The following is a 27081-nucleotide window of genomic DNA, read 5'->3' as shown; positions in this document are numbered from 1 at the left end:
AGAGTATTATTACAGTCCTCTAGCCAGTTCTTTCTTTAATTTCAAGTCACTGTGATTACGTGGAAGTCTGTAGCTAGTATGCTAGTGCAGTATGCACTTATTCCCCATACACCCAAGATATGAATTTTCTTTTAGACTTCATAGAATTACTACATACCAGTATATTGGGAAAATTTTGACATTCTCCAGAAAGAGCGAGGCATACGCTGAGAAAATTAGGAGAACCAGGTTTTGTTCCTGCTCTGCTGTTACGTGACTTTTGTTTGACGTGTCATTTCATGTCTTAGCGTTTCTGTGTTAAAACGTGTAAAATGAAAGCATCAATCTAACTGATTTGTAAGATTTATCCTGGATTTAACATTTTATAATTTTAAATTAATGCTAGATTATTCATGCACTTCTTGAAGTGTTTGAAAAGTGTGTTCATGTAGCCAAATATTCTGCTTAAATAATTTTTAAAAGGTAATTGGGAAGCTTCATTAATTCTCTTATGTTACTATGTCTAATATGTTGTGTGATAAGCTTTGGTTTTTATTCCTTCTCACATTTATATAACATGGGAAAGTTGAGGGCACCACTGTATATAGGAATTTGAGAAATAAGTAAAGCAGGGAAACTTATCAGAATTATATAATTTACAGGGCCATCATTAAGTAAGTGGCTTTATCAGGTGGATCTTCAATTTCAAGCTGTTAAACTGAATAATCTAGAAAGTGTGAGAATATTATTAGAGAACAGTTGTAGGATTTAAAAGGAAGAGAGATAATTGTTTCCCCTCACTGACGTCAACCTCCCTAATTCTGCAGGATAATGCAGTGACTACGAGAAACAGCCTAACTTGCAGAATTGTAGGAGATGTTATACCTCCTAATGAATATTAACGTTGTGGGAGGAGGTAAAATAATGTTTCAAACTGAGCATAAAGTAATACAATTTCACCACTTAAATTTGTGCTGAAGACACATCAGCACAAGTTCTGAAGTGAGACTAAGTTTGAATCCCATCTTCATCACTTACTAGCTATGTGACTTGTACAAGATGCTTAATCTCTCTGCCTCAGTTTCTTTATCTGTAAATAGAAATATTAGTACCTATCTCACAAGGCTATTGGTGAAGGTAAAATGAATTAATATTTGTGAAGCACTTAGACATGTACTTGGCGCACAGTGAGTGCTATAGAAGTGTTTTGCAATAATTTTTATGCTTTTAGTTTTTTATGTACTATATATGTGAGGTGTTATGTGAGCTGCTTTCACATTTGTTTCCTTGTTCATTTAGATAATCATATTTGTATATTGGGTTAATATTGTCAACCAAACAATAACATTGACTAGTTAGTCTGTTACCAAAACGATTTATTCGAGAAAAGGAAAGAGTACTGCAGCAGCATGAGAACAGGCAGACCCAATGAGCCAGGTGTACGTTCTGCCCTATGCCAAGATGGTGGAGATATATATATATGGCAGGAAGACAGGAAGTTAGAATCATAGAGGTTTATGAAAAGAAATTAGGACCGTAGAGTTCAAGGAGCCCAGCTGTGCCCACAGATCTCCCAGACTGATTAGTTTCCTTGAAGTCCCAGTTCATCTTTATCAGTGTACAGGTAACCCCCGTATAACATGGTTGTTAGGTTCCTAAAATGCCGTGTTATACGAAACAAGACACGTGTGCTCCAATGTTCATTGCAGCTTTGTTTACGGTGGCCAAGACATGGAAACAACCAAAATGTCCTTCGATAGATGAATGGATAAAGAAGTTGTGGTATATATACACAATGGAATACTATTCGGCGGTAAGAAAAGATGATATAGGAACATTTGTGACAACATGGATGGATCTTGAGAGAGTAATGCTGAGCGAAACAAGTCAGACAGAAAAAGCAGAGAACCGTGTGATTTCACTGATATGTGGTATATAAACCAAAGGCAGCAAGGGAACAGGACAAACAAATGGGAAAGAGAAACTCGTGGACACGGACAATAGTTTGGTGGTTGCCAGAGGGTAACGGGGGTGGGGGGTGGGGGGGTGGGATATGAGGATGGGGGGGATCGAATATATGGTGATGGAAGGAGAACTGAATCTGGGTGAAGAACACACAATGGGATTTATAGATGATGTGATGCAGAATTGTACACCTGAAATCTATGTAATTTTACTGACAATTGTCACCGCAATAAATTTAATTAAAAAAAAAAAAAAAAGAACTAGTACAAAAAAGGGGGTTAGTTTCCAAAAATTAAAAAAAATACTACTATACTTTTATAATTAAGAGAAATATCTTTATTAAAACAATTTTCACCAAAATTATAGCATTAATATGTAATAAATAATGTTTTCTTCATCATCATTATTAAGCTCCATTAACCAAGTGCGTTTTCTTTTTGACAAGATATCTTCATCCCTCTGAACTTAATACTCCATGAACAAAATGCATTTAAAATTCTAATAAATTTTAAAATTCTGCAGTCAAATCTGATACAGCATTCACGCCCAAATGAAAATTTTCAAATGAGATATCTTTTGCTCTTGAAAGCTCTTATTACGTTTTGTGTTGTTCGGGGATTTCCCTTATTTTGAATGAGATATTTTTTGCTCTTAAAAGCTCTTATTACTCTCCATGTTGTTCGGTGATTTCTGTAATTCTCAAACTGTGTTAGAGTGAAACCGTGCTCTAGAATGCCATGTTGTGCGAGGGTTTCCGCCAATTCTCAAACTGTGTTAGAGCGAAACTGTGTTATAGAAAGTGCCATGTTATACGGGGGTTACCTGTATGTATGTATGTAGGTATGTATGTATGTATTTATTTTTCTCTTTCTTTTTTTAAATTAAAGTTTATTGGGGGGACAGTGGATACATAGGTTGGTTATGGAGGGAGAACTGACTGGGTGGTGAACACACAATGTGACGTATAGATGATGTATTACAGAATTGTATCAGTGTATTTCTTATTGCATGCATAGACTGAGTCTGCCATAATGAATATGTATGTAAAATAATCAAAGCAATTGTAATCTTTAATCTTTGAATTGAACCATTTAGTCTTTGTGGTTTTTTTTTACACAGACTAAATGTAAAGCTGAGGGAAATATCCATGATTTAGATTGAAATTCACTTTTAAAGAAAGTGAATTTAAAATCCAAATTGTCCATCTGTTTAAAATAAAAATACAGCGGGTTATTATGTATATTTACATGTGGTTTTAATCAGTCATTGTCTTAAAGTCCTTGTTAATATTTTATATTTATACATTATCTTTGATTTTCAAGGAACACAATTCCAATTTGATTATTAATGAGATTAATATCATTTGTGCAAATACAATGAAACTTCTGACTTAATCGTATTACTAAAATCTGATTAGATTTTGTTTTGTTTTGAATTTCTTTTCTTTTAAAGGCTTGCCAGTTCAAAGAGAAGCACCATCTTGATTAGAGTCATCATCCTTATTCTTCCTTTTTCTTCTAACAATTTTCTCGGGAGATTTTATTCACCCTAATGTACTACATACGTGCATATGCTGATGGTTTACAGACACGGTTTCACTAGCCGGATTATTTTTGAGCTCCAGATCCAGCTATATAGCTGCCTACCGAAAATCTCTGCTTGGATGCATTAATAGGCACCTGAAATTCCCTTATATCTACCTGAATTCATTATTTCCCCTAAATCTGCTCCTCTTGATTTTTTGCCCCCCAAGGAGTTCTCCTCTTATCCTCCCAGTTGCCCAAGTTATAAGAGATTCTGGAAGTACTTCTCTCCTTCCTCTTCCTCAGTCAGGCTGTAAGGGGCCTTACTTCTCAGTATCTCCTAAATCAGTCTACTTCTTTCCATTCCTCTTGCTACTACGATACGAGTTCATACTACTCTCACATTTGTTTCTTACCCAAAATATTGCAGCAGTTCCTAGTTGTTCTACATGCTCCAGATTTGTCTCCTTCCAATCAGTGTGCACATTGAAGCATAGTGAACACTTAATAAATAGTAACTGATAATATTATGCCTTATTTATAAACCATATGGTAGGTCTTATGTTTATTTTTTCTTCCTATTGAAAGATAATAAAGATATGATGGCAGTAATATTTCATGTATATATTATAGCTAAATTTTCTATGTATATGTTATAGCTAAAATTGAACTTGTTTTATTTGTTAAGAAGGATTAACTATTAGTAAATTTATTAGTTATGACTTCAATTTTTTGTTAATTTAAAAAGTTCTGTAATGTGAGTTATCTTGTGAAAATGTTATGCTTCTGAGATTTTGCCAGATATTAATGCATCATGTTTCACCGAAAATAATACCTAGCCAGACAATCTAATGCATCTTTTGGAGAAAAAATTAATATAAGACGTGGTATTACATTACATTACATTACATATTATGTCACATTGCATTGCATCGCATCACATCACAGACCAGGTCTTATATTATAGTAAAATAATTTTTGCTCCAAAAGATGCATTAGAACTGATTGTCCGGCTGGGTCTTATTTTGGGGGAAACAGGGTAGTTAACCATGAAGAGTTTAGTTCAAACATATCATTTATATAATCTAGTTATTATAAACTGTTTGTATTCCCAATATGCCAGTCTTATTTATGCTTTTGTTTCTTTTAAAAATTCCATATTCTTTGCATAAAATGTTCTCTTTTACTGGTCTTACTGACATTCTCTTCGTATTCTTTAAAGCACTGCTTACATCTCAGAAACCTTCTCTTAATTCTAAGTCCTGTTATTTCCTCTTTTATTTGTGTTTCCATAGTGCTTTGCTTTTCCCTTGCATTCAGAACATCTCTGTTCCACAATGATTTATTTTTCTCTCATTATATTTAGTTCCTTGAGGGCAGACACTAACTTCTAATTTTTTACATATGAGACGTCTAGTATAGTGCCTGTAAATAAGTGCTCTGTAAATGATTTTTATTGGACTAAATGATTGGCAATAGATGTCACTGACTATGTACAATAGCTTTTATATGATCATTAGCTTTAACATTTGTAACAAAACAATTAAGAACACAGTAATGTAAAGTATACAATCCTATCTCTTCAATGCAATATCCTATGTTTTAATAGGCTAGAGTATCAGATGTAGAACTATATTCCATGACACTGTGTTGAGAGCTTTTCATACTATTTTAATTCTCAAAAAAAACAACCTATAACATTAATTCTCTGTTTTGCATATAAGGAAGTAAAGGCTAGAGAGCTTAAAGGAATTGTATAAGACACACAACTAGTGTTGTTTTAAAAGGTGGGATTTTAAGATAAGCCTTTCTGATTACAAAATTTTTTTCTCTTAGTCGTATTATTCTACCACCCATATTTCAGAAAAAGTGCTACCTCAAAACACATGATTTTAATTTTTAATTTATATAAGTTTTTGTAATATATCAGGCCATTATTACATTATCACTGTTACTGAAGTATTATTTTATATTTAACTGTAGAAAAATGCAACAATTGAGTTTAATTTTATTACATCTAAATATGTTTTCTTGAACAAATCATATATCTTATCCCTTTATTTTCCACATTTATAATATTGGGAAACTATGACCCAAAATTACCACTTGTAATCAGTAATATTTTATCTTTAGTGACTTTTTTTAATTAAATATTTTCTTTTTAGTTATAAAGTTCAGAAGACTTCTAAATTAATGGAACAGAGATGACTTTCAGAAGTAATATGCATAGCATATAAAATTAATTTTTGTCTACGTTTGATAGTTTATGATGAAATTAAAGATAAACAGTTATGCTGTGTTTTACTATCTTTGTACATAAAACCTTTTTTCTTAACATTTCTCAGTTTCTCTCTTTGAGTTAATTATTTAATTGGGATTTTATTTGTGGAAAGAGCATTCTTTTTTGATGTTTGGGTAGTTAATTAATTTTATAGAAACTATTCCGATTTACATATCTTAAGATATTCTAGCATGCTCTAGCTTGAAATGTATGGAATAAAATTTTCTTTTAAAATGTTTACATTTCAATCAAAATATAATTATACTTTTTCAGAATTTTTATTTCACTAACAAACTTTTAAAAACTCTTATTTGTCTTAAGAATGGAATTAATTATTTCTTTTTTGTTTTGTCTTTTCTGTCCTTTCTAACTTGCTTTCGTGGATATTCACCCCAGGAGGACAAAGTGGTTAGAGTCTTTTTTCTGTCTAAAATTATTTTTTTTCTTGTTATTGCTACTTTTAATTTTGTAGCTGTATTTAATTTATATACTTATAAATGTTTTGTTACAGTTGTAATGCATGATAATTGCTATACATTAAGATATATCTTAAGCATGCTATCTGATTTTACTGAAAAATACTTTATTAGATTATAGATGAAACACTGATTATTGTGTTCTTAAAGAGTTTTGCCTCTTTAGAACTTAGTATTTTTTTAAGGAGATCTTATAACATTCCCCATTATGATAAGAATTTCTTTAATCTTATGTTTTCCTTAACTCATCAATATACCATCAGAGTTTTTAAAAGAAGCTTCTGAGTTAGTATAAAGATTCAATCTTTGTAACAGTAAGTCACAATAACACTGAAATGAACTTTCTGAAGTACAGTATATTTGCAGTTGATTATAAGTATTCAATATATTTTTATTTTTCTTAACAATATGTTTTAGAAATTGGTAAATGTCTCTTATATCTTTATATAAATATTAGATATAATTGTAATTTAAAAATACTTATATATAAAGGATTCGACTATAGCCTTGGTTTTAATATTCTGTTAATGTCTGCCCTCAGAGGTTTGATTTGAATTTGGTTCTGCTCTGGAGACTGATGACTTCCTGCAAATATAGATAAAATCTATTCTGATTCTTTTTGATGAGTCAAACTAAAGCTTGAGGTCTTTTCAAATTTCCTAAATTCAAATTTGTATAAAACCCCAAGAAAACATCATTTAGCTGAGGTCTTCTAAACAGTGCTTTCTTTTTTTTTGGTCAATGGGAGCCTTTTTATTCTCTTCAGTCTTTAGTTACTATGTTGGGATAATGTAGGTGGTGGCAAATATTGATAAGGATTTAGAATGAACTCTGAGTGAAAGAAAAGATACTGCAACTACCTCCAGGTTTGGTGGTTTTATTTTTGTTTAGTTATTTTTAGCCTATAGGAGTTATACCAAACTTTCAAGGGCATTTTGAAGATACAGAGGTCAATTACTGTAGACGTGTCCCAGACTGTGCATCATCCTCAAAACAGGGCAGATTCTCTAGAGAACCTACCAGCCTTTTACGAGCCAACCTTATTAGCTGACTCCCAAGTAGTGCGCTTCAGGCAATTCAAAGCCTTTAGAAGCTCTAGAGCTACTTTTGTGTCCAGCGTTAACACAGTATATACATAAAGGTTTGATTACTATCTATAATTTTTATCATGAATTCTGACACCTATCCCAGATGTTAGACACTTAGTGATAATTCAGCTATGATTTTCATTTACCAACAAGATTTCATAATATAAGTCTATATTTTAAACAAAGGATTGATTAACAGATAAAAGTATACTAATTTTATGTGGATTTGGAACATTGCAAATAAAATTCAATAGGTCTTTTTATGACACTCTTTATGTAGTATTGTTCAATACAATGTTCCACAATGATGAAAGTGTTTTGTATCTTCACTATCCAACACAGTAGGTTCAAGTCACATGAGCCTTGAAGTGACATTGAACACTTGAAATGTGGCTTGTGTGATTGAGGAATTGAATTTTTAATTTAAGTTAAATTTAATTTAAATGGATATATGTGGCTAGTGGCTAATGAAACCCCAATCCTAGACAGCAAACATTCTATCTATGACTATTCAACCCCTAAGGCAGTAAATACCCTGCACTCATACTAGCAGTATGTATACTAGCCGCGGAGATGAAAGCTCTACAGAATGCAAGAAGGATACACTTGCCAATGTCAGTCTCATATGTGGCTAACGAGGATAATGGACAAGGACATCCCCCTAAGGGGCAGAATCAGGGAATATGAATGACAACAGTCAGATCCTAAACAGCTGGATCTGAGGCTGTCAGAAAGGATAACCAAAGAAATTAACCATTGTCCATGTAGGGATCACTGTGTGCGATGGGTGGTGGACTTCTGTATATTTCTAATTCTTCCTATTTCTGAATGAGAGTTTTTGTTGTCATTACCCTCTTCTTTCTCCATCATTGTGTATTGGGTATGTTGGGAGCAGATGATTTGTCTTGAAGTGTATAGGTTCACAACGGTTCACACTCATCCATGGTGGAAAGATTTTCTCTACCTCAGAGATTCTGGATTCAGAGCTAGATTTTATAACTAGATGAGACTTTGGGATTATCTCCCTTTGGGAGGGGGTGAATGTGTTACATACAAAATATATGTATGGAGTGTTGAGTCATTGAAAGGGCAGACTGTTGTAGACCCTGTTCAATGGCTATTCTAACAGACATTTTTCAACTTTTCTCTTGCAATCTCCAGTAGAGGGACTTGAAAAATATAAAGTGTTCTAGCTTTCTTTGAGTCTGGGAATGGCTTTGTGACACAGGTCTAGCAAGTGAGGTGTAAGAAAATGTATGAGGGCTTTTAGGAAGTCATGATAAAAAAGATGTAGCTGAAACTACCTTTCAATGTAAAAGCGATGTCTTGAACTTGACAGGCCATCTTTGAAGATGAGGGAAAAGCCAAGAGTATTATAATTGAGTCATTAGTCATGACATTGTTGAGCCACTGATCCAACACCGTTGGACACCTTTCCACAATGTAAGAAGAATATGCACCCCAAGTTCTTTCTGCCACCAGTAGTCAGATTTTCTTTTACGTATAGCCAAAAGCATTCTTAATGGAAACGTTAGTGGAGATGCAATGTGCACCAGAAAAACCAAACAAACATCTGGAATTGTTCTTCAGAAATACAGAAGTAGAATAACGAAGTGCATATTGATCATTGCCTAGATACTCATCTATTTGCTTTGCCTTTATAAATGTTTGAAGAATGAGGATCACTTAACACATCTGCTCATATATTACATATAAATTACCCTAGGTTGTAGACAGTAAATTAATGTGAATGTGTTGGACTTTTTGGGATGTGTGAAACAAATAAGTAAACTAAACTTCAATGGTAAATTATTTGCCATAGGTTAGAACACATTATCTAATTGTTCATCTTTTAATAAATATGGACCTACTCATGTCTAGTGAGAGCATAGTGAAATTATAGTTTTGGCAACAAAATGTTGCTCATTTCACTGTCTAGAAACAATATTATCTGTTTATACAAAGACCACTTTATTGAGGATCTTAAAATTATTCCTCTTTTTCTTTTTACAACAGTTATTAGTTCTCTTATCAGTTATCTCTTGAATCAATAATAAATAAAAATTTCACTCATTGACAGGTTATTAATCTTTATTGTAAAAAAGAAAAATAATGTTACTAATGGAGATGTTATTGAAATGAAGGGTGTGGAAGGATGATAAGTGTCCGGTAGTATTTCTCACATATCGGAAACATAAAAGTTATCTGTTGGGTTGCAGCTGCAGCTATGATATTCAGAGCAAGGTGTTCTTTGTTTTCACTGCAATCTGATGCTTTTTCTAATTTAAACACATTATTCGGGCTTCTATACCATATGTGTTTATTTGCCCGCCCATTGTTATTCGCTTATGGAGTTGTACTTTAGCATATACTTAAATAGTGGCAATAGCGTGGAGCTGCATTCCGGTAAATACTGTCTTTACAGCAGTAGATTAATTTATTTGCTTTTGTATTTTTATTAAATCATACAATAACATGTACTTAATCTAAATAAAATTGTTCTAGAAACCAAATATAACAGTGCTGTCTGGGCCAACTCTTACAATAAAGTCACCAGTTTCGACACTGCTACTACCATTCTGCCTCTTTTGTTGTAAGCCTGACCAACACCAGAATTCTTACATTGTTTGGTAGGAAAACTACACAAGCATCCAGAGTTTTTCATTAGCAATATAGAAGTATTTTGGACTATATTATTTAAACAGCATGCCATTCAATAAGAATATAGGAAAAAAATACATCTAGAAGGCCGAAAGAATTTTGAGTAAATCATAAGACAGAGAGGAGTTGCTGAATATTTGTTTGGATATATTAATATATTACACATTTGAAATTTAGTGAACAATTTATGTTAAAAACCACTTACCTGATTATTTGCATATTTTGAGTAAATGTGCAAGGATGTATTATTCTTTTGCTGGTTCTGCTTGGTCTCCCACAGGACTTGTCCTGACCAGGACAGCCAGGGGGGACCTCGTTATGGGCCAGTTCTTTTTGTATGGAGCTGCATTTGAGTCCTAATTCCTGGCAGAATAAACTCATCTCTTGTTTTCATACTTCTTTCCATTTGCTTCTTCCTTTATAGCAGTCTCTGTTCTCAGAGCCCCTCCACCCAAAGGCACAGGCAGTTCCCTTAACTCCTTCATTGGGTATCATCCTATCTTCCAATTCCTATGTCTCTTTAGCACACAGTTCATCACTCCCGTTTTACAGTGTATGTGAAATATTCATGCTTGTTTTAAAGATTATTATGCATTTGCATAAGTAATATAGGAGCATGATATAAAATTCAAAAGATACATAAGTATATATGCTGAAAACTAAGTTTCTTTCCTATGCTTGGCCCTTAGTCTCCCAGTCCTTCAGTTCTTTTCTCCATAGGAAACCAGTTTTTATACAAATGTTCTGCACCTTAAATTTATATCTTACTTGTATAGCTTGGAAACTTTTCTGTTGATGCATATGGAATTATCACACTTATCTTAATGAATTCATTATTAATATGTGCCATAATTTATTTAACCAGATTATATTTAATCTTTTACTATTATAAACATATTTTTGTACATACATCACATTGCATATGTGATAGTACTTGTCTGATAAATTCCTTGAAGAGGAATTCAGAACATTTCAAGTTTCAACCAATATGCCAAATTGCCCTTTCTAAAGGTTATATTAATTTGTATTTTCACTAACAACATGTGAGAATGATAGTTCTCAACATGCTTGACAACACAATGTATCCAACTTTTTAATCTTTACCAATTTCATTGTAATTTTAATTTGCGTTTATCTATTATGAGTGATGTTGAGCATCTTTTTATATGTTTAGAAGCCATTTGTGTTTCCTTTTCTTTGTGCTGTCTGTTCATGCTTTCAAAGAAGAGCAAAGCTCTGCATTGTGTTTTAAGTTCTGAAATCGTCAAAAGTACTTTTAGTAATATATACTCATATTGAAGCAAGATGCTTGATCAAACACTAGAAGTTTCACTATGTTTTTAAATATAGTGTTGGAGATCATAGGAGCTAGATTAAGGCAGAAAAGGAAAAAAAAATCTGTAGTTCCACCCCCTTTTCAAAAAGTTTATGATAGTTTTGCACACTTCTCCACATGACCATTTAGAAATAGTTTGTTTAGCAAGTTCACAGAAAGTAATTTATGCCTTAAGTGATAAACAAGTACAGTTTATGAACTATCACTGTTAGCGATACTAACTATAATACTAACTCTATGTTTTATGACTTCATGCATTCATTTTCAAATGTATATACAAATGTAGAGATGGAATTTCTATTTTAAAAGATAAAAGCAGGTTCTACAGTAGATCTGAAAGCTGTTTTCTTCTTTGACACTGTCAGAAACAGGGAGAATGAAACCCGTGATGGAAATAGGATATAGTAAATCCTATTTGGATTGAACCATTTGATTTTAGTCTAATGATTTCAAATAATGGATCTTTGTAACTAGTGAGGTGTTTGCTAAGGTCCAAGTGACTGCTTCATAAATTCCCTTTAATCAAAATTCTATTCCTTTAGTAAAGGGAGACTTTAGTTCCGATTTCATAGTTTTCCTAATCATGTCGGAGCTTGCATTTTTCGTGTTCTTTACTACTCTTTGCTCATTTGTCTTATTTTTTTTTTAATGTGTATCCTTTATATGTTAAATGATGTACTTTTTTATGACACATACTGCAAATAACCCAGGTGTTCATTTTTCTTTTATTTGTTTATTGATATGTAGGAATGTTTAATTTCTTTGTAGTCAAATTTATTACTCTTTATAGCACCTGGATTTTATATCACACATAATAAAACTTTCTTTACTCCAAGAATCCAAAAACAAAATCCCCCATATTCTATCATGGCTTTTTTGGGGGTAGGGGGTAAGGTGGAGGAGGTATTCAATTTTTTAAATATTTAGGATTTTGACTTATTCAGAGTTTATTTTGGTGTGGGTTATATGGTATGGATCCAACTTTATTTCATATTGTTAGGCATTTGTCATAATGTTTTTTATTGAGTAATCAATTTTTTATCCATTAATGTGCACAACCACTCTTCACATATGGAATTCCTATAAGCATTATGGTCCATTCCTGGTCTCTTCAGACTTCTTCAATCTGCATGTTGATTTTTCTGTTCTTGAGCCAACACCAAGTACTACATAGTTTAATTACTATACCTTTTTATTATGTGTTACTAGCCCTGGTCAGTGGCATGTTAGGTAGTGGTGGTGCGAGTGGGCTACCCTGGCTACAGGGATTATGGTGGGGGCTGGTTGTCTGTAGAGAATATTAAAAAAACTAACTGAAAGTTGGCTCGCTTATTATTACCTCCACATGCAGGCAATTCTGAACCATTTGGTGATAAAGTACTCTTCCCCACTGGGGCAGGTTACGTAATCCCTACCCCCACCTCCAGTGTTATACCACTGGATCTAGTGTCCTCAAACATTGCTCTTCTTTTCTGTTCAGATATTTCCTGGCTGTTCTCTTTCATTGCCTTTTTTCAAAAATTGAAGTGTAACTTCCAATAAAATACACAGGATTAAGTATAGTTTGATGAGGTTTGAAAAAAAATATATATTCCCATGTAATCATCACCCTTATCAAGTTATGTATCATTATTCCCATCATCCTAGGAAGTTCACTCATTCCCTTTTCCTGTCGATTAATTTATATCCTCCCTGCTTCATAAATTCCCGTTAATCTATTTATATGATTCATATAAATAGAATCACACAGTATGTATCATATATATCATCTTTTCTCCCAATTCAAAGTCTATGAAATTAATCCATGTTCTTGCTTGTATCAGTAGTTTGTACCTTTTTAATCCTAACTATTACTATATCGTGTGACTATACCACAATTTGCTTAGCCACTTTCCTGTTGTAGGACATGTGGTTTGTTCCTTTTTTTTTTTTTTCCTACAATAAATAAAATTGCTATAAACATTTGGGTTATAGGTCTTTTTGTGGGCATATATTTTTATTTCTCTTAGATAAATACCTAGGAGTAGAACTGCTAGACAAGAAGTTAGGTATATGTTTAATTTTTTATTAGAAACAATTTTCTAAAGTTCATGTACAATTTTCATATTTCCATCAGAAATATATGAAAGTTCTGGTTGCTCCACAACTTTACCAGCATTTGGTGTTGTCATTCTTTTTCATTTAAGTTATTCTAGTGAGTGTGGTTTGTTTTTTTCCATTTCCTTAATGACTAAGGATATTGAGCATCATTAGTGTCTATTGCCCATTCATATTATGTCTCTTGTGAAATGTCTGCTTAAATGTTTGCTGATTTTAAAATTTAATTTTTGCCTTTTTATTATTGATTTGCAATTTTCCCTGCATATATTCTGAATGCAAGTGTCAGATATATGCATTAAGAATATTTTCTCCCAGTCTATGACTTGCATTTTTATTTCTTAATGGTGTATTTTGGAGAACAGAGAATTTTAATTTTGATGAAGTCCAGTTTATTAACTTTTTCTTTTATAGTTAATGCTTTCTGTAGCCTGAGGTATCTTTGTCTATCCCAAAGTTGCAAAAATATTCTCTTTGCTACACTTGCTCATTTTTCCTTCTATATGTTGGAATCAATTTGTTTATTCCTAAATAAATCAAATAGGCATTTTTTACTAGGATCACTTTAATTATGGATTTAGGAAGAATTGTTATTTTTATATTATGTCTTCATATTCAAAATTAGAATATTATTCTTGATTTATTCATCTTCCTTTATATCCCCATAGCATTATTTATATTAATTTTGCCTATTTCTCAATAGTTTATTTTAAAATTATAAGTGAAATATTGTATTACTTTTATATAAGAACATATTAATTTTTGTATATTAATGTACACACCTATCTTTCTAAATTATATTCTTTATCAGTTTTTCAGTTGTCTTTTGAGTTTTGACAGTTGAAACCATATGACTTGAACATAATATACTTCCTCTTTTCTCATTGATTTTTTTGTGTTGAGTTGCATTAGCCGCAACCTTCAGAACAATCTGAAATAAAAATATATTCACTTAAATAATTAAAATAATCTGTTAACTTGTCATTTTGTTTTATTTTAAAATACTTTACAGTTGTATAATTACTTTTACTGTTTTCCCACCTTTCCTATGCAAACATCTTTTCCCTATCTGTTGCAGATTAATCCCAATTTTGTTTAGAGGTTTTTTGTTTTTGTTTCAATTTTTTATTGGGGAATGTTGGAGAACAGTGTGTTTTTCCAGGGCCCAACATCTCCACGTTAAGTCATTGTCCTTCAGTCTTGTTGTGGAGGGTGAAGCTCAGCTTCATGTCCAGTCAATCTTTAGTTGCATGGGGCGTAGCCCACCATCCCATGTGGGAATTGAACTGGCAACCTTGTTAAGAGTTCTGCTCTAACCAACTTAGCAGCCTGGCCTCCCCTCCGGAAGCTTAGTGGCAGCTCGTTGTCTTCAGTCTAGGTGTGGAGGGCACAGCTCATGGTGCATGTGGGAATTGAACCCGCAACCCTGTTGTTCAGAGCTTGCACTCTAACCAACTGAGCTATCTGGCAGCCTTAGAGGTTTCTTGATATACTAATTTTCTACTTCATGATCTTTAAGAGTTATAAATCATTCAATTCTCTTTCTCATCCTTTGCTACCTTTTGGTCAGCTCCAATTCTAAGGACAGTCACTGAGACATGTTAGTTATAGGAATTTGGCTGCTTAATGGGGGAAGTGATTAAGATAGAATTGGAGTATGGGGATAAAAAAAGCAGATTTTTTTTAAAACCTGATATGAAATTCGTATAGAGACCAAGGAAGACAATGAAAAGAAATCACAAAATATTTTTCTTATTAATTTTGTCTTTATTTAGTTTTTCCCCTTCATCCATTGATATATTACATGATACTTCTCTCTCTCTCTCTATTATATATACATATATATGTGTGTGTTTGTGTATATATATATATATATATATATGTAAATCTGAATTTGATTTGCTACTATTCTGTTAAGGATTTCTCCATCTATGTTCCTGAAGGATATTGGTCTGTAATTTCAATTCTTTTCTGGTTTTGGTTTTAAGATTATGCTGAGTTCTTAAAATGAATGGTTTTATTTCTTCTCTGTATTTCTGAAAGAGTTTGTACTATTTTCCCTTAAGCATGATAGAATTCAGCAGTGAAGCCAGCTAAATCCAGAGTTCTTTGTGGGATGTTCTAAAATTATGTATTCAAATTTTTAAAGCTATATAGAACCATTGAGATTATTTCTTGTGTATTTTTGTTAAGTTTTGTTTTGAGGGAATTTGTCCATTTTGTCTAAGTTGTTGAATTTACTGCCCTTAGGATGTTTATCATACCCATCAATGTTGAAATAATATGTAGAGGTGTCATCTCTTTCATGCTTGATAATGATAATATGTGTTATGTCTGTCTCTCTGTTTCTGTCTCCACAATCAGATCTGATAGGGGTGAATCAATTCTTTGTATCGGTTTACTTTTAATTCAGTTGTTTTCTATTTTTATCTTTATTATTTTCTGCCTTCTACTTACTTTGGGTTTATTTTGTTTCCTTTTCTGGCATCTTAAAGTGGAAGCATAACTTGTTAATTTTATACTGTTGTTTTCGAACACAGGCCTTTGAAACTATGAATTTCCCACTAAAAACTGCTTTCGCTCATAAATTTTGGTTTGTGTGCTTACATTTTGTCATCAGGTTAAACTATTTTTAAAATTTCCCTTGTTGATTTTTTAATTTGACCTATATGTTATTTTAAAATGTGTTGCTTTATTTTTAGAAATTTGGGCATTTTTAAGATATCGTCTCAATGTGTAATTTAATGCCATTGCTGTCAGAGGACACACTGTATGAGACTTTGATCCTTTGAAATTTATGGAGACAACAAGTGGTATTTCTTGGTGAATATTCCATGTGATTTCTGATGTCGAGGGTATTGTTTCATACATATCAAGTAGATCAAGTTGGTTAATGGCATGGTTCAAGACGTCTAAATCTTTAGTTATTTTTTTTGCTTACTTGTTTTATAAGTTACTGAGAGAGATGTTGAAATCTCCTTACTCGGTGGATTTATTTACTTTTCAATAATTTCAGTTTTACTTCAGCTGTTAGAGCTTTATTATTAATTAGATCACTCACATTCGAGATTGTTATGTTTTGTTTATGATTTGACCTTTTTATTATTATGAAGTGCTTCTCTTTATGTTTGGTAACACTTAATTTTGATGTCTGCTTTTTCTGATATTAATATGACATCAACACTTGTCTATGTTTAGTGTTTTCGTGATAAATCTTTTGCTATCTTTTTACCTTCAATCTGTATTTGTCTTTATGGAAAGTTTTAAGGATAAAATTGGACAAATCTACAATCAGAATTAGGTGACTTTAATACCCCTCCCTCAGTAATTGATAAAACAAGTGAATAGGTACCCCACAAATCATATGTTTATAATGAATTTTTAAAGAATAACTTCTAGTTGGGTCTTGCTTTTAATATCCTGTCTGGCAATCTCTGCTTTTAATGAGTGTGTTAACTTTTAATGTTATTATTGACATATTTAAATATACTACCGTCTTTGATATTTATTTCTATTTGTCCTCCCTGTTGTGTGTTCCTGTTTTTCCTTTATTGTCTTTTTTTGGGGGGGAGAATCAAGTTTTTTTTAAAACATTTTCATCTCCTCTATTGACATTCTAGTTATATGTCTCTGTTATTTCTATTTGGGATTATCAAGAGATTACAGTATATATCTTTAATTTATCACAGACTACTTTCAAAATATTCTTTTATTTCATGAATAATGTAGGGATCTTAACATCAAGATACTTCCAATGACCACCCTCCTGCTTTTTGTGCTCCATATATTTTACCTACAGATGCTATAAATACCACATTACATTGTTATTAAAAACAACTGTAAGCAGTCAACCATTTTTAAAAACAGATTTGTATGGTTTGTGTATATTTACATAAATAAGTATAAACAACAGTCCTTTACTAATATATTTATTCTTTCTGACATTCTTTATTCCTTTTTGTAGAACCAGATATCATTTTCTGTGTGCCAAAACTTTGAATACTTCTTATAGTGCATGTCTGATGGAGATGAAATATTTCAGTTTTTGTGAGTCTGAAAATGTCCTTATTTCATCCAAATTTTTGAAGGATATATTTGCTGGATTAAGAATTTGAGTTAAATGGTTTTTCCTTTTAGCACTTTAAATATTTAAAATTTTTAGTCTTCTAGATTCTGTCTACTGAAACAGTAAACAGATACTGCTTGTTACTCATTATAAGGCCTGGATTACTGAAAATTTTCTTTCAATTTTCTTGTCCTGCCCTTGACCTGAACAGGCGCTATATGCTTGCTCCTTAGAGAGGGGTCTTTGTCCACTTTCCTGCCTTTCCCCCAGCTGTAGATAGTCAGAACCTCACCCTAAGTGCAAGTCCTGGCATATCTGCAGGGTTCCTCAGATCTCTTTCTTCATCCTCAGTCTGTGATTGCCCTCATGAGCTTGTTTCTTGTTGGGCAGGGGTCTCGCTCAGGTCCTGTGCTCATTCCTCGGTAATAACGCTCAGTGTCTGCCATTCAGCATAAGGCTGAATCCTGTGGGGTTCTTCTCTCATTCCCTAACCCCACTGCTGTGTCACAGACGGGCTGTCACTCAGTTTCCCTATCCTGCCACCAATCTTTCTTGGAAGCAACTGGTAAAGGACCATGGAAAAGAGTTTCTAGTTGGATTCTAACTCCTGCTGTGTCTGGGGATTGCAGGGATACTAACACTGCCACACTAACCCACGTTCAGCCTTTAAAATTCTGTTAAAGGTTCAGCTCACCTACACCCGGTGTGGTTTTGTCCTCTTCCCTCTACTTTGCCTCTTGTTCCTCTTCTCAGCTGCCTTGCTTTCTCTTCAGAGGAGCTGGTTCATTTTTGGTGTTTAGTTTAATAGGTTTCTTTTTGACCTCAGTTCTTTGAAGGGTTTAAAGAAACTAGGATTTTGTAGTTTATCTGGATCATTCTCATTGTTAAGCGGGAATAATGTTATCTTGTAATGTTCTACATCGTAAGCAGAAGCAATGTCTCTTAATGACCATATTTTTAATTTCTAGAAATTCGATTTTATTTCATATAGTTAATCCTTTTAGTGTTTTTATTCATTTTTTATGTCTTTAATAATTTTAAATATATGTATAATCTTTAGAAAAATTTTCTTGTATTTGAAGTTCTTTGGGTTTTCCAATTCTATGTTTGTTAGTGTGGATCATTTGTGGTGGATTGTTTTCCTCATGTGGTTTGTAATTTTGTGAACTTATATTTAGAGTTCCTCAATCCATGGAAATCCTTTGCAGTCATTGTTTTGGTGTGTCGCTAAAGCAGTTTAAAATTTTTCTTCTTCCAAGTGTTTTTGTAAAATTTCTAGCCTGGCATCAATTTTCTTGATAATTTCTGGGCTAGTGGATTCCTGGACCATGCTGCAAAATATAAACCTGTGTGACGTGCAGGACAGTGTTTTGAATTCTCAGGTGAGACATTTTTGTTAGTCCAGAGTGTAAGCAGAGACACACTTCCTTGTGTTTTAATGTGCCATCATACTGGTTTTAATGAGTTTTGACTTGAGTTCCTTGAGATAACTTGTGGTGACTAGAGTTCCTTCATTATTTTAATAATTATTATATTATGGTCAAGATAGAATTCCACAAAACAACGGATAATATAGGTTTTTTGACATCAAAATTTTGTTGTTCATAAAGCCACATTTTAAAGAAGACAGTCCTACAGCTTGTTCCATTTTGTCACTGCTAGTGAACCAACCTGACCAGTTTACTAGCTTTGACATTATGCTTGTTGTGAGTCAGTCATTTATGAGAAATGACTCATCCAAGTTCTTTACTAATGAGAAGAAATACAAACCTATATTCTGGCATTGAAGAATCAATGGCTTGATTTCTTTTAGCCCTTACCTTGGACTAATTTTGACCTATCATGAGCAATTATGAATTGGCTGGAATGAATCTATGAAACCTACTTGTCTTTAGAGTTACTCAAGGTTTAGCTCAATTTTAGTTCTTGACTGCTTTTAATTGGCGAATTGGTTTTTACATAGAAACTTTTTGATATGTGTTTCAGAGGGCTTAGGGGATTCTTGAAGCATAATATAATGTCCTCAAATTAAGTTTGTCACTAAAAATGACTCCTCTTCTGTGAAGGTTGTTTTTTTTTCTTTCTTTCTTCTTCTTTTTATTTAAATTAGGGACAATATCTAGCTCGGATAGAATCTTATAGGCCTTTGTGAGCAGAAGTGTATTATGAATTATTGGGCTTGTTTTTCTTAGATCGTCCCTCTCTTTCACCTATAAGATCAACTGACTGTAAACTAGATTCTAAGGGTAAGAGTGGGATATGACACACTCCAATGGTTTTAAATATCTATATACTAACGTCTTTGTCTGGGATGCTTTAAAAAAATATAGACTAGGTGGCTTATAAACAATCTCGCAGTTTTAGAGTCTGGGAAGTTTAAGAACAACACGTTACTGGCAAATTCTGTGTCTGGTGAGGGCACACTCTCTGGTTCTTTTTATTGTGTCTTCACATGGTGGAAGGGTGAAGGATCTCTCTGAGGTTTCTTTGATAAGGGCACTAATACCATTCACAAGGGCTCTGCCCTCATGCCTTCATCACCTCCTAAAAGTCCCACTTCCTAAAACCATCACCCTGAGGGGGTTAGGATTTCAACATACAAATTTTGGGGAAATATCGATATTCAGTCCACAGCAATAAATGTTTTCTAGTCCTGACCTGAACTTTAGAGTCGTATATCCAACTCTCTACTTGCCATCTATTCTTGGATATGCAACCCCCAAAACAGCATCATTGGATCCCCTGTTCTTTGAACTTTAAAAGCTTAGGGATAATCTTTTATTCTTTTTCCTTACTCAACACTTTGAATTTATCAACAAGTTGTGTTAGTTTGTCCCTCTAAAACACATCTTTCCGTTTCTATTGCTGTTTTCCTGTAAGCCACTATTATCTCTCATTTGGGCTCCTGAAATAATTAGTCTTCCTGCTTCCTTTCTCCAACCCAGTCTCCATACATCTGCTAGGGTGATCTTTCAAAATGCAATCAGATTATGTTATCCTTCTGCTTAAACACCTTAGCTGCTTTCGCACACAATTTCTTACTAGAGCATACAGGGAAGGGGATACATATGAGCTGGTTTCTGACTATCTCTTGAACATCATCCGATCCCAAGCTCCCTCATTGCTTTTTTCCCAGGCATTTCTGTCCCTGAAGCCACTCAGCCCTTTCCTATTTACATTGTTGTTTCTTCTACCAGCTTTTCATATGGAGAGCTCATTCTGGTCTTTGTTATCAGTTCACCTGCCATCACCACGGAGAGGCTTTCTCTGACTACCCTCCGTAGGGTGTTATTCCCATGCAGCACCACTTACTCTCTAGTTTACCACTTTATTAATTTTCTCCAAAGCACACAATATCTTATTTATATACATTTTACTTGTTTATTCTCTGTCTCCCCCACTAGACTGTAAGGCCCATGAGAAAAGAACTTGTCTGTCTTCTTTGTCACTGTGTCTCTCATACGTAGCTAAGGGCTTTTGGCACGTATTCGTAGGTGTTCAATAACTATTTGTGAATATATGAATAATTGAGCAATTGAATGAAATAGATATTTTCTGATATTACTCAATTTTCCCTGCCGTCAACCCAAAATGAGCTGAAGAAATAATAAAAAAGACATAAAATGAGATAATTATTTCATTACTTTTAAGAAAGAACAGCATCATTCAACCAAAATTGAAGTGGAAATATATTAAATTTCAGTCACTTTGATTTAAACTTCAATATTATTTAAAATTGTTAAAATTGTGTCTTGCATGTCAAATGAGTAAGTAAAACTGGCTGCATCAGGCCAGGTGATTCTTTCTCTGTTAACATCAGTTTTCCAATTTTTGGTGCAATATTTTGGTATTATGAGAAATTAAAAGTTAACAGTTTAGTTAGATATTGTGACATACATCTTTATTATGTATTCCCTACTCCTCAGTGTGCATTCCAAGGGATTTCTTTACCTGTGTCTCAGGGACTGGTTGTCTCCAGGAACAAAAATATAGTATTTTTCTTAAGTCTAACAGAATGCTTACTGGCTCAGAATCTATATCTTTATATCACAGACTAGGACTTTAAGTGCCACAATCATATATCATAAGGTCTGTTCCACTGTTGAGGGATGTTCTTACTATATTGGAATGTGGAACTAGGTGAAAATGGGCATAGCCGAGGAAGGTATGCTCCTGGCTGGAGCCCTTCAGTGCTTCATTGCAACAGACTGTGGATCCAGACTATCTGAGGACTCACCAGCGTGTAATCAACCTGGTAGCTCACCAAATTGGATGTCCAAGAATAGCTATGCGTTAGCTCTAGCAACGACAGAGTAACTGACCTGGGCTTTCAGTGAATAGGTAGTGATTTCTCAGGGACTCGTGTCTGCTTGGCAGGACGTGCATTGGTAGATGGCTTAACTTTTTGTTTGGAATTTATTTTTAGGTATTTATCATAAAAGAATTTGCTGAGTTGTTTGTGTGCCTTTTAAAACTGTCAGCATATTGTGCTTTTGGGATTGAGAGTATGCTTATTTAGTTGAGGATGGAACCACGTGAGGCTAGTTTTAACCTAATAGCATAGTATTAGAATTTATTGTTGAAAAAGCAGGAAAATGGCCTATTAAAAGTTAGTGTTCACTAGAAACGCACTGAAAGTAGCCCATATAATATCCAGATGGAGTCCATGAAACTTGAAGAACCACTGACATGATTACAGATACTTGGTTTGTGGAGTGGACATGGTAAAGAGAAAGCTAATAATTGCTATTGGGATTTACTTACCATAGCATGTAAGACCATTTATCATTGGGATTCTTTTTGTTCTTTCTCTCTTTAAATTCTTTTTATTATTATTATTATTATTTTAGTGGGGAATATTGGGGAACAGTGTGTTTTTCCAGGACCCATCAGTCAAGTTATTTTATTTTTTTATTTTTTTCAATCTAGTTGTGGATGGTGCAGCTCACCGGCCATGTGGGAATCGAACCCGTAACGTTGGTGTTATGAGCACTGCACCCTAACCAACTGAGCCAACCAGCCACCCTAAAATTTTTTTTATTGTGGTAAAACACACAAACAAAATTTACCATCTTAACCATTTTTAAATGTACAATTCAATGGTGTTAAATACATTAACAATGTTGTGCAACCATCACCATCATCTATCTCCACAACTCTTTTTACCTTGTAAAACTGAAACTCTATACCCATTAAACAGTACATTCCTATTTCTCTCTCCCCTAGCTCCCGGCAACCACATTCTACTTTCTGTCTCTATGCTTTTAACTATTTTAAGGACCTCATATAAGTGGAATCATACAGTATTTGTCTTTTTTGACTGGCTTTTTTCACTTAGCATATATCCTCGAGGTTTATCCATGTGGTAGCATATGTCAGCATTTTCATCCTTTTTAAGGCTGCATAATATTCCCTGTATGTATGCACCACATTTTGCTTATTAATTCATCCATGGATAGACCCTTGGGATGTGTCCATGTTGAAGCTATTGAGAATAACACTGCTATGAACATGGGTGTACAAATATTTCCTCAAGGCCCTGCTTTCAATTCCTTTGGCTATATGCCTAGAAGTGGAATTGCTGGCTCATATGGTAATTTTTAATTTTTTGAGGAACCACCATACTGTTATCCACAACAACTGTACATTTCCACCAACAATGCATAAGGGTTCCAATTTCTCCACATCCTCAATCAGCGCTTGTTGTTTTCTGTTTGTTTGTTTGTTTGTTTATTTTTTTGATAGTACCATCCTAGTTATTGGGTGTGAGGTGGTTTTGATTTGCATTTCCCTAATGATTAGTGAGATCAAGCATCTTTTCATGTGTTTCTTGACCACTTGTATATCTTCTTTGGAGAAATATTTGTTCAAGTCCTTTGTCCATTTTTTAATTGGGTTGTTTGTTTTTCTTGTTGAGTTTTAGGATACACACACGTGCGTACACACACACACTCTGGATATTAATCATTTATCTGATATATGATTAGTCAACATTTTCCCCCATTGTGTGGTTGCTTCTTCACTTTCTTTGATATTATCTTTTGATGCACAGAATTTTTAATTTTTATGAATTCCAATTTGTGTATTTTTTTCCTGTGCTTTTGATGTTATATCCAAGAAATCATTGCCAAATCCAGTGTTGTGCAGCTTTTGTCCTATGTTATCTTTTAAGAATTTGATAGTTTCAGGTTTTACATTTAGGTCTTGATTCGTTTAGAATTAATTTTTGTATGTGGTGTTAGGTAAGGGTCGAACTTCGTTCTTTTGCATGTGGATATCCAGTTTTCCCAGCACCATTTATTTTTGGTGGGTAATATGGTTGTTGGGTAATACCCAGAAGTGGAATTGCCGGATGATATAGTAGTTCTATTTTTAATGTTTTAGGAGACTCCATACTGTTTTCCATAATGGTTGCACCAATTTACATTCCCACAAACAGTGTACAAGGATTCCCTTTTCTCTACATCCTTGTCAACACTTGTTATTTCTTGTCTTTTTGATAATAGCCATTCTAGCAGCCGTGAGGTGATACCTGACTGTAGTTTTGATTTGCGTATCCCTGATGATTAGTGTTTTTCTGGACCGGTTGGCCATCTGTGTGTTTTCTTTGGAAGAATGTGTATGTAAGTCTTCTGCCAATTTTTCAATCAGATTGTTTGTTTTTTTGCTGAGTTGTATAAATTCTTTATATATTTTGGGTATTTACCCATTATCAGATATATGATTTGTAAATTGTTTTTTTACTTCAGTATGTTACCTTTTCATTTTGCTGATGTTTTCTGTTGGCTGTGCAGAAGTTTTTTCATTTGATGTAATCCCATTTGTTTATTTTTGCTTTTGTTGGTTTTGCTTTTGGTGTCAAATCCAAAAAATTATTGCCAAGTCCAATGTCAAGGACATTACTGGCTATGTTTTCTTCTAGAATTTTAATGGTTTCAGGTCTTATATTCAATTCTTTAATCCATTTTGAATTCATTTTTGTGTGTGATGGAAGGTAGTGGTCAACCTTTATTCTTTTGCATGTTACTGTCCAGTTTTCCCAACATCATTTATTGAAGAGACTGTCCTTTCCCTATTGTATATTCTTGATCTTTTGTCATAAATTAATTGACCACATATGTGTGAGTTTATTTCTGGACTCTTTATTCTGTCCCATTTATTAATGAGTCTATTTTTATGCCAGTACCATTCTGTTTTGATTGCTATAGCTTTGTAATGTAGTTTAAAATCATGAAGCATGATGCCTCCAAGTTTGTTTTTCTTTTTCAAGATTGCTTTGGTTATTTGGGGTCTTCAGTGGTTCCATGCAAATTTTAGGATTGTTTGTTCTATTTCTGTGAAAAATGTCATTGGAATTTTGATAGGGATTGCATTGAATCTGTAGACTGCTTGGGTTACAGTATGGACTCGTAACAGTATTAATTCTTCCAATCCATGAACATGCACTATCTTTCTATTTATTTGAACAACAGTTGTTTAGAAGCTGCTAAGTATCAGGACTGTGCCCAGGGATTGCACAACTGGATAAGATATAGTCTCTCCTCCTCAAGAGTTCAATTATCTGCATTTTTAATATAGAAAACAGAGTCAAACTATATTTATTTGCCCAAAGTCTCCAACCCATAAACATCAGATCTGGGTTGATTTATCTGAGGAGTTCTCTAATGCTTGTCTATTGATTGGTTTTATCAGAATTATTTAGGGAGCTTTTAAAAAAATTACGCATTTCCATGCACACTAGATTGACTGAATCAGAATATCTGAGGGCGATGCCCAGGAATGTTTATTTTTGTATAGTTACTCAGATGACTCCAATGCATAGTCAGGGTTAGATACCACTAATTTCTCTGACTCTGAAGAACATTCCTTTTTAAACTTGAAGCACTACCTTTCTCTCACTGTTAACATCCTCAGAAATCTGTATGTCATGAGTTCTAGATTTCCAAAGATAGAATATATATGAAAAATAGAATATGTGTGAAGAATAAAATTATGTATAGGTGCCCTTTGCCTTAAACTTTTAAACATGAAATGATTCACAAATATGAACTTTGTTTCTGGTCCAGAGAGCTTATCTGCCCTTTGTACCTTAATTCGGAATGGATGGGAGACGATTGAGTTAGATAGACATTGTTTTATATGAACATGGTAAGTTAATATTTTGTTAGTGTTCAGAGACATGTAGGTTTTTGTCTCTTGTCATAATAGTCACTACCACTAAGATTAGGTGACAGTGAAGGCAAAGGAGGGAAAAAAGAATATTTATTCTTTACATGCCAAATTGGCACACAAAATATATATTCTTACAAAAAAAGTTTTATAAGTGGCGATTAAATGAAATATTAGTGGGTATTACTGCATAAACCTGCTGGCTTCCTGACAGTCAGCTGGTAGAAAGGGAAGAAATTCTTCAGTAGGCAAGACCTAGTTTACAGGGTTTATTGTAGTGGATGATCCATCTATAGTCTACATGATTCTGCTCAGAAAATATTGTGCAGTTTAGCTCAATGTAAGATGGCTATGGATTCGGGAACTTGTTTAGTCTAGGGGTTAGGAGTGAAGAAGGCTGAATGTTATAAGCAGTAGCAGAGATGGCAGTTTCAGACATTGATCTTGAAATGTGTTTATTTCAAATCGCTAACTTTCAAAACTTGTACCTCATCACATATTTTTAAGATGACATCTAACATTTTCATCATAAATTTAAATGGTTGCAAATGGTATAATGTCTAGCATGTTATTAATACTGACATTTTACAGTAAAGCTGTTATACCTCCTTCAAAAATTTATACAGTGGAATCTAAATAGCATATCAGTTTGATAACTTTCATTATTCTTAAAAATCAAACAAACAATGAACTCATTTGTAGCAGCTGGAATTTTTCCTTTCTTGTTTTTCCTTGAAAATGTACTTATATTCTACTTTCTCCAAGGTATTTTATTCTCATGATATATTTTTCACTAGAAATCCTCCAAAAAAAAATCATCTTATTATACTGTTTCAATGAAGTATGTATATTAAATTAAATATTTATAAATTTTCAATGACCATAAGACTTAAAGTTTTGAAAATTTCTAATGGATTGAGTTTAATATGATAAATATTATATAATAGTAAATTATTCTCCAAAATTATTTAAAATTATATATCAGCTGACTACTCATTTAGGTCATTATTAATTTACAGTTGGCTAAAATAACATAAATATAAATTTTAATTAAAATTATTAAATATAAGAAATAAAATTTCACTAGAAATTTATTTCTTCGTGAGATGGAATGGACTGGTTTTCTTTTAAACTTTGTTCATAAATCCATGTATATAGACCGAGACACAATTCAGCATCAAGTCTGTTTCTATTTTCTTTGTCTTCTATAAAGACATCTTTATAGATGCAAGTACTGAGGAAATTTGTTCACATTAATGACTAGATGTGAATAGGGATTTAGTTATAACAATCACTCAATTTTTTAAATTCTGTCTGTCATGTGACAATGCATATAGTTAATTGACATAAAAAATTATTTTAAATTATATATTAGCTGACTTTTCATTTAGGTTTTCCTTAAATTTTTTCAGAACAAAGAACTGAAAACACTTTGCTTAC

The 27081-nt window shown here is 33.3% G+C and overlaps 1 protein-coding gene across 37 annotated transcripts in view; it reads left to right on the top strand.

The window, feature by feature from the left end:
- Positions 1-27081, top strand: part of RIMS2 (regulating synaptic membrane exocytosis 2) — a 594048-nt gene that overhangs the window by 148392 nt on the left and 418575 nt on the right. For 24 of the 37 annotated variants that reach the window (XM_088799000.1, XM_074316856.2, XM_074316855.2 and 21 more), the window contains one exon: positions 6145-6156. The exons of the other annotated variants lie outside the window; for them this stretch is intronic. In XM_088799000.1, coding sequence (XP_088655126.1) covers positions 6145-6156 — 12 coding nt within the window. The remainder of the gene's footprint in view (positions 1-6144; positions 6157-27081) is intronic. 37 annotated transcript variants of the gene reach the window in all.

The sequence above is a fragment of the Rhinolophus sinicus genome, chromosome 6 (assembly GCF_057876585.1).
Source record: "Rhinolophus sinicus isolate RSI-liver-muscle chromosome 6, RSI-T2T, whole genome shotgun sequence".
In the NCBI taxonomy this organism is placed as follows: domain Eukaryota; kingdom Metazoa; phylum Chordata; class Mammalia; order Chiroptera; family Rhinolophidae; genus Rhinolophus; species Rhinolophus sinicus.
Note: the sequence above shows the minus strand (reverse complement) of the source record. Positions and strands in the feature narration are given on the sequence as shown.